Here is a 9,019-nt window from a genome sequence, read left to right as displayed (position 1 = left end):
TTCGGGGCTAAACAGTTGAGTTTTGACCTTCTCTGAGCTTGGTTTAATGATGAGCAATCTGCCAGTGTTTATTCCAGGGGGTCTTCAAACTTGACAGCTTTAAGACTTGTGGACTTCAACTCCCAGAATTCCTCCTCCAGTCATGTTAGCTCAGGAAATCTGGGGAGTTGAAGTCCACAAGTCTTAAAGCTGTCAAGTTAGAAGACCCTTGGTTTATTCTTTCATATGTAATTGTGTGTGTCTGTGTGTGTGTGAAGGGATTTTGTGAATTTAGAATGCAGAAGGGGGGTGTTGGTTGATTCCTCAAAATTTTTCTTAAAGGTTTATTGCCAATCCAAGATTTTCTTTCTACACACAGCTTTCAGAAATATCCCAGCCAGGCAAAGATTAAAACATCAATATTTTTTTATTGATTTGTTCACAGAACATACAGAATTGAGCCAGTTCATCTGGAATAGTGTTAACATGTAAAGTGCAACTCACACAAGTGACTTACTAAAGTTTTGGAAATGCTAGTATGGCTGCATCAGCCTTCAAAAACCACTTATTGTTACACAGCAAACAGTAACAAAAAAAGTATTCTGGCTAACATACAATGCAGGAACAACAACAAAAATCAGATGTTTTTACAATAAATAAAAAGAAGCATCTTTAACTTTTATTGTGCCAGTTATTATGAAGCTGAGAAGTCTTGTCAGTTAGCTTCAATGACAACTTTTTTTTACTTGTCAGTTTTTCTATTCCCACCCACCCCCGCCCCAGTCACAAAACGTTTCCTCCCATTAAAAGGTACAGTATTGGAGCATCACACCATTTGCAAAATTCTGAGCACCATTCAATCTTCACTAAAACGTTGCTCCTTCACCCAAAGTACAAATGCTAAAAAGATTCTCAATTTCCAAAATCTAGCCTTCTTCCTATCAGATTCATGACCCACAAAACCATCCCTGTTAATTCTACCTTGCTAGAGAAATATAAAAACATTCTAACAGTTTTTTCCAAAGGCATAGTGCAGCCCAACAGCAGCAGTTCCCTATCCTACCTCCCAGTTTCACACATAAATAAAAGTCAGCTTACATTACATAGATATTAATTATTATTATTAATTATTATTAATAAATATTAAATATCCCCTTTCCCCCACCTCCTTCAATTGCACCAACAAGGAATGTCCCCCTTCCTGTTTGCATAATGCTGTGTCAGTCGAGTTCAAGTTTCTTATGACGTCAGCCTTGTGTCAGGAATGCACAAGGCTGAGCTCCAGGCCTCCTTGTCCCTTTCTGCATCTTTACTTCTGCTTTACAAAGAGACTTTTGCTAAAGGCCCACGAGCACGGCAGCCCTGCCGCCTGGATTCCCACTTTATAGACTCTCGGTCCATTTCCCTCTCCAGCAGGAGGGGAGGGAGGTTGTTCCCTCTTCAGAAAGCAGCTGGATTCTGCTGCAAAAAATGGGTGATGTCGAGAGTAGATTCCGAAGATCTGTCCTCCCCCCAGGACCACTCAGAAACATTGGCGATTTCCAAGGAGGGTGTTGATACAACGGGTTGCTCTGCAATTATGGGCTGTGCCGAAGGGGCCTGAGAGCCCCCGCCCTGCAGAAAGCAGCTGGATGTGTTTTCCTCCATGGTGGCTCCAGCAAGCAGGAGGTCCTCTTCTGCATTATGGATTTGGAAGAAGACAACTGCGAGGAGGATGAAGAGGAAGGTCTTGGCATAGCTGCGCTCCTCAGTGGGATAATAACGCTTCACCTGGGAAAGAGAAACAAGAAAAGGGGATTAGTGACACAGCACCCTGATTAACCTCTGCATTTAGTTCAATGCCTCTGCAATGAAATAATTGCCCTTTCCCATGTAGTGGGGGGGGGGGGGTAAACTCCATCCCCTCAGTTTCCAGGAATGATTTGGATTATCATGCACTAAATGCACCATATGTCCATGCTGGCTGGGCAATTCTGGGAGTGCAAAGTCACACATCTTAAAGTTGCCAAGTTCCAAAAAAAATAAAATTAGGGCATTAGAAGGACCTATTGCTGCTGTTCCCTGCAGGGATGACCGTTACAGTCCCACAAAGCAGACAACTGGCCACCAGAAATTGTGAATGCTCCAACCCCAGGAAGGTTTTTAAAAGAAGGGATTGGACAACCATTTGTCAGAAATGGTGTTAAGGTTTCCTGCCTGACCAAGGGGTGGGGTGGGGGTGGACTTGAAGACCTCCAAGGTCCCTTCCAACTATGTTATTCAGGCAAGGTTGAAGATAGCTACTTAGAACAGTATTTTTTCATCCATGGTGGCTTTGTGGACTTCAGTTCCCAGAATTCCAAAGCCAGAATTCTGGGAGTTGGAAGTCCACACTTCTTAAAGTTGCCATGGGGAGAAACACCGATTTAGAAACACACTTTTTGCACAATTATTGGAAAATAATCCGTACTGGATATATATACGCTGCTCATATAGGAGCAGCATACCTGAATTTGCAGCCTGCTGCTAGGCCCAGAATGCTTTCCTCATTGCTCCAATCCTGGTCAGCCCAGGAAAAGAAGCAATGGATGGGTGGAAACTAACCAGGATCCAACCTAGAAGTAAGGAGACATTTCCTGACAGTTAGAACAATTAATCAGTGGAACAACTTGCCTCCAGAAGTTGTGAATGCTCCAACACTGGATGTTTATAAGAAGAGATTGGACATTTGTCTAAAAAAATTTCCTGCTTGAGCAGGGGGTTGAAGACCTCCAAGGGTCCCTTTTCCAACTCTGCCACTGTTATTCTTGACAAGTCAGATAAGTTAACAGAGTAACAGAGTTGGAAGGGACCTTGGAGGTCTTCTAGTCCAACCCCCGTGCTCAGGCAGGAAAGATTTGTGGAATTAAAGTCCACAAGTCTTCAAGTTGCCAAGGTTGGAGACCCCTTGGACCAGAGGAGGTGGAGACTCCAACTCCCAGAGTTCCACAGCCAGCGAGCATCTTAAAGGGGTCAAGACCCGAGTATGGCACTCTTGGATGGACCCCAGTTACTCTCCCGTTTCTCGGACCGGACTGCGAACCGTTCCCCCTCACGACTTACCACTGGAGGGTAGAGGACTCTCCGCGAACGTCTCTTGGACTTGCTGGTTTTGGTGTAACCCCGGTGGGCTGGACTCTTCTCGTTGTCCGGGAGAGGATCAAAAGTGAAGTATTGGGGCTCGCTAGGCGCGGCCCTGGCGGAGGTTGGGGACATGCTGATCTGTAGCATGGTCGGCTTGCAGGCGTAGCACATGGTCGTCCGGGCAGAGGAGGAGGAGGAGAAAGGCTTGAAAGCGCCCGAAAAGCAGTCAGAATGAGGAGCCGCTCGGCCGGGTCCGAATTTATGAATGGGGTGGCCACGCCTTCCTCGCCACCCCATTGGCTAAGCGGCTGTAAGCAGCTCCAACAGCTCAGACGGGAAACTCCGAACTTGGAAGAGTTGTAATTCAGGTCGGTGTGTAGGAAGGTCACGCAACGAGCAACCCCGCGGGGGCGGGGGGGAGGGGAGGAAGAGGGGGAAGGGAAGGAGATTGGTGCCAGCGAAAGCGGAGAAAGGGTATTGTTTGCAAAACACGCGTCCCCCATGCCCCTTTTCTATAACCAGGGGTCTCCAACCTTGGTCACTTTAAACCTGGAGGACTTCAACTCCCAGAATTCCCCAAGCCAGCTTTGCTTTATACTCCTTGCAGATAGCTGGTCGTTTGCGTCCTTTAACCTGACCAGCTGTCTGCAAGGAATAGAAATCCTTCCCTGCCCTACCATCCGGTCAGAACTGAAGAAGCTTCTTGGATGCGAAGTGATACGTCTTCAAAGAAAAACAACAAAATCCAGTTGCCTCATGGAAAAACACCTTTGGGACAACCATGACCTGAATGACCGAGAATCTCCATAGTCATTGAATCATAGAAGAACAGAGTTGGAAGGAACCTTGGAGGTCGTCTAGTCCAACCCCCCCCCCCCTCGGAGCTCAAGCAGGAGATCACCTGAATCTTTAGCAGGCCTGGCTCAAGACACTTGCTGAGGGAGGCAGTCTTACACCAGTCCTGCTGAAGATTCAGCCAACAAGAAAGGAGAGAGGAATTGTGGAAAGAGTAAAAGAAAAATACGGGTAATCCTCAGTTTATGACTGTAATTCAGCCCTGCAACTATGGTTGTAAGTCATGATATTTGTAACATGGCCAGACTCAATTTTAAGACCTTTTTTTGCAGTGGTCATTAAGTGAACGTAGATGTTGTAAAGCAGAGGTCTCCAAACTTGGCAACTTTAAGACTTGTGGACTTCAACTCCCAGAATTCTCCCTGTTGTAAAGCAAACATTTGCTATGGGGTACTTTTTTTTTTTTTTGGAAACTGGAAGTAAATGCTAGTTTCTGCAGTCACGTGATGTAAATGCAGATTGGTTGTTTTGGAGCACCCAAAGCCTGACTGTGAGGGAGAGAGGAAGCTGACACTTGGAATTCGGAAGTGGGTCATAAGTAGCTTTTTCATTTATTTTGCTTATTTGTCAATGTCAGCGTTTTGAGTAAAGCACCCATTGAAAGCAGAACTCCGAGGCAGTGGATTCCTCAAAGAATATGTTCAGCATATCTGCACAGCTGGTGAAAATCAACTCTAAAAGTTTCTGCAGTTTTCACCTAATTAAAAGAGTAAAATTGCCCCCTTCCAGGTGTCATCGATCACATTGTCCAATTAGGATGGATGGCAGGCTTGACTCCTCCTTCAACAGCCACCTGTTGGGATGACCTTGATTCCCACAGGACAAGTTTTTGTTTTGACTGGTAGCTGGTCTATCTACTCCTCCCCTCCCTTCGCCCTCTCAGGCTTCATGACAACTATGAGGCAGCACAAGATGGCTTCATCCAGGTTCGCTTCAGAGTTGACAGTCAGATTTAGACACTGCCTATCTCCCTCAGAGATAGCCTTGGAGGTCTGTCGTAATTTTGAATGGTCACTAAGCCCTCCTTCCCCCAGTCATAAGTCGAGGGCTACCTGACTGTCAGCTGCAGATGTCCTGTTGTCACCGATGTCCTGTTCTCCTTTGCCTTAATGGAACCCGGAAGCCTCCGTCCATTTTGGCTGCACAAAGAACATTTGCTAATCATCTGGCACTCTTGCCCATGTGATGTCCTTGTTCCTGTTCTGAGGTATATCATTCAGGGATTCTCTCACACGCTCCCTGCCGCTCTGCTCTATTTCTAAATGTGTTTTAGTTAATAAGTGGGAAGGACATAATCTACTGTTGTTTTTTTTAATATATTATTACCATGGAGCAGAACATTCTCTTGCATCACCCCCTTTTTTAAAAAATAAACTTTATTAATCTTTTATAACTTTAAAAACAAACAAAAAGTGTAAATATCTTGACATTAACAGTTTGTGGCATTCATCTTATACTACTATTTTGTGCATTATTTACAAGTATATACAATTTATGTGAATGTAAGCATTTAACCTATATGTTGCTTATCATTAATTTGTCATCATCCATCTATCTTAGCTCAATCCAGTCATACCAATTTTCCTAAATTCAATAATACTCGGACTCCTCCTTTTCTTGTAACACCAGAGTTAAATTATCCATCTCAGCACAAGTCATTATCTTTTGGATAGTCAGTTCACCTGGCTACTTTATTGTAATACAGCATAATAACAGGATCTTGAAAGTCATTCTGCTATACCAACAGAATCAAGATTTGATTCATCTGAATTTCTTCTTCATATTTTCCATTTTCCCAAGACTTAATTGCTGTTTCACTTCTCTTAATGGTTCTTCCCTCCTAAGGTCATTTTCACAGTTCTTCTTTACAAGGAACTATTTGAACGAATACTTCCAGAGAAGTTATTGTAGTGTGAGAAAAAGAGCAGACCAGTTTGAGGTATGATAGAAGGATTTCTCATTTTTCCTGAGAAATTAGGGGGGAAAAATTGACACCCTTTATCTCTTACTTTGAATTTAGGAGAAAATTTCAAAAGGTCATTTGTGCCCCAGACAACTTCCACTGAAGAAAATGACATCAGTGTGATAACAGTGGAAGCAAGAGCAAGTATAGGGGATACAGCATATTTCAATTATTTCCACTTAATTAAAATGGAGTTGACCCTGGTTAATCATGAAAAGCTAAGCTTTTCGGATTCGGTTAGTATTTGGATGGGAGACCACAAGGAGTGCTTGTGACTAATGAGAGGAGAAAGAGAAGGGCATCCTGACTTTGAAGGAGAAAAATCACCCCGTCAGGAAAGCCTAAGAAGGAGAATCAGATACAGGTAGTCCTTAACTTGGGACCAGGGTGGGATTCAACCAATTCGGATGAACCGGATGTTAAATTTACATCTGGTTCGCTGAACCCAGAGGTGGTATTCAGCAGGTTCTGACCATTTCTGGAGAACCGGTAGCGGAAATTTTGAGTTGTTCAGAGAACCGGCAAATCCCACCTCTGACTGGCCCCGCCCCCATCTATTCTCCGCCTCCCGAGTCCCAGCTGATTGGCTGGGTCTTCTTTTGTTGCCCTGCACAGGACAACGGAGCTGGAAAGCAGGTTAGTGGGGCGAGGGGGGAATGGATTTTGCAGTAAACTTCCCCTGGAGTGGGATGGGAATGGAGGTTTTACAGTACCCTTCCCCTGCCACGCCCACCAAGCCACGGTCATAGAACCGGTAGTAAAATTTTTTGAATCCCATCATTGGCTGAACCGGTAGTTGAACCAGCTGGCTGGCCCTGCCCCGCCCCTTCCAGGAATCTCCATGTGGCCTGTTTTGGATGCAGGTAAGTGCAGGGTCCATGCGGAGGTTCTGGGAGAGTGAAAAATGGGCCGAATCGGAAGTTCCAGAAGTCCAGAAATGGGCCTGTTTCCGGCTTCCCTCAGGCCTCTGGAGCCCAGGGGGAGGCCATTTTCACCCTGCCAGAGGCCTGAGGGAAGCCTCCGGACTCGGGAAGGCGAAAAACCGCCCTCCTGGAAGTTCCGGTAGGCCACGCCCACCCATGGCCACACCCACCCAGCAACCGGGCAGAGAACCGGTTGCTGGGATTTTTGAATCCCACTCCTACTTACAACCACAACTGACCCCCAAAATTTCTGATGCTGAATAAGACAATAGTAAAGTGAGTTTTGCTCCATTTTATGATCTTTCTTGCCGCCGTTGTTAAGCGAATCAATTGTTAACATTTGTAACACGGTTGTTAAGCGAGTCTCCTTGCTCCTCAGAAAGTCGCAAAAGGGGATCACATGACCCCCGCGACACCACGACCATCATAACTATGGACCCGTTGCCAAGCTCCAAATTTTGATCATGTGATCATGGGAATTCTGCCATGGTCGCAAGTGTGGGGAAAAAAAAGGTGATAAGTCACTTTTTCCAGTGCGGTTGTAATTTCAAACCGTCACTAAATGAATGTTTGTAAGTTGAGGACTACCTTAAATAGGGATAGAAAGGGGGAAACCCACCTATCAATTGCACTGTTTAAGTCTGATAAAGTTTGACAAGGTTTGCCGAAAATAATCATTTCACCGAGAGGACCTTGGGCCCGGATATAGGTCGGGTGTCACCCAGTGCCCTTTGCCCTCATTTTTTGCGAGATTGAAAATCTCACTGACACACTTGCTCCAAAGGCTTGCAACCCCATTGTAAACATCCTGCCTGGAATACACCCCCACCCCATTACCTTCCACTCTCTGGCGATTTGCGAACCTAAAAGCAGATAAACAGTCCCAAGCAGACAGGCTAAATACAGATGTGGACACTTTAATTCTTCCCTTTCCAAACAAAACAGGAAAAAAAGAAACACGTGGTACTTCAAGCCAGAGTTACATTATGCAACTGCCATGACTCATAAATGGGATTTTACTCAGCATCCCCAAAAAAACGCTTTTATCTTCTCATATCTTCCCATCATTTAAAAACCTATCCCTGCCCCATTACCACAAAAAAACATTGGTCACAAAAGCTGACAGGAGCGTAGTTGTGCAATGTCTTTTGACTAATGGCCCCAGGAGCCATCAAGCCTGGAAACTTTCTAAACCACTTTGTGTGTTTAAACAGAGCTATCACATTGGAAACGATCTGCAGCTGGTTTTTTCGTCGTACGCTCTGGTCTGCGTCTTGCAACTTTGGGACAGACAGATCCAAATGCAGGCAATCCTGGGATCCTGCAAACACAGCTGAAAGTACGGGCCCCACATTCCTCTCCACTAACTATGCTGGCTGGGGCTGCACAGATAAGTCCTCCTCTTACAACCATGTATTTAGTGACTGTTCAAAGTTGCAACGGCACTGAAAGAAGTGAGTTATGACTGTTTCTCTCACCGCATACATGTATACCTCGAAACTAGACAGTGCTCTAGTTCTCTGTGTCATATATGGGGGTACATGCATAATTTTGTATTTATTTATTTGTCATGTTTATGGAGTGTATATTGGAGGTGGTGACCCTTTGAGAGCTGTAATTTCATTTTAATGTATGCCATTTGCATTCAAAGTGACAACATTATTCTACGTCTAAGTTTTTCACACCTAGACAGTTTCACAACTTCAATGTAGTACTCAACTGCATTATTGCATAAAATACGGAAGGAGGGGAAAAAACAAATTTCTAGACCATGCAACGGCAAATAACAGAATAACAAAGTTGGAAGGTTTCTAATCTACCCCGCTGCTCAAGCAGGAAACTCTATAACTATTTCAGACAAATGGTAATCTAACCTCTCTCCTATACTACCCTCCTATACTACCACCTCTTACAATACTAGACAACACAGTATTAACAGTAGAGACCTTCAAATTTCTAGGTTCTACTATATCACATGACCTAAAATGGACACCTAAGATCAAAAACATCATCAAAAAAGCGCAACAAAGAATGTTCTTTCTGCGCCAACCCAGAAAGCTCAAACTGCCCAAGGAGCTGCTGATACAGTTCTACAGGGGAATTACTGAGTCTATCATCTGCATCTCTATCACTGTCTGGTTTGGTTCTGCAACCCAACAGGACAGGCACAGACTTCAGAGGATAATTAGGACTGCAG

General features: G+C 44.6%; 1 protein-coding gene across 1 annotated transcript; it reads right to left on the bottom strand.

Annotated features, from left to right (window-relative positions):
* Positions 1–387: 387 nt before the first annotated feature.
* On the bottom strand, positions 388–3,300 carry IER3 (immediate early response 3). Its single transcript, XM_026684463.2, has 2 exons — positions 3,061–3,300; positions 388–1,749 (listed from the first exon to the last, which is right to left on the bottom strand). The coding sequence occupies exons 1-2, from the start codon at positions 3,250–3,252 to the stop codon at positions 1,420–1,422; spliced, it is 522 nt and encodes a 173-aa protein (XP_026540248.1). The 5' UTR covers positions 3,253–3,300; the 3' UTR covers positions 388–1,419.
* Positions 3,301–9,019: the final 5,719 nt, after the last annotated feature.

This window comes from Notechis scutatus, chromosome 2, assembly GCF_049901735.1.
Source record: "Notechis scutatus isolate UNSWTSFEM ecotype Mainland chromosome 2, rNotScu1.2, whole genome shotgun sequence".
Classification (NCBI taxonomy): Eukaryota; Metazoa; Chordata; class Lepidosauria; order Squamata; family Elapidae; genus Notechis; species Notechis scutatus.
The sequence above is the reverse complement of the archived record's forward strand: the minus strand, read 5'-3'. Positions and strand labels throughout refer to the sequence as shown.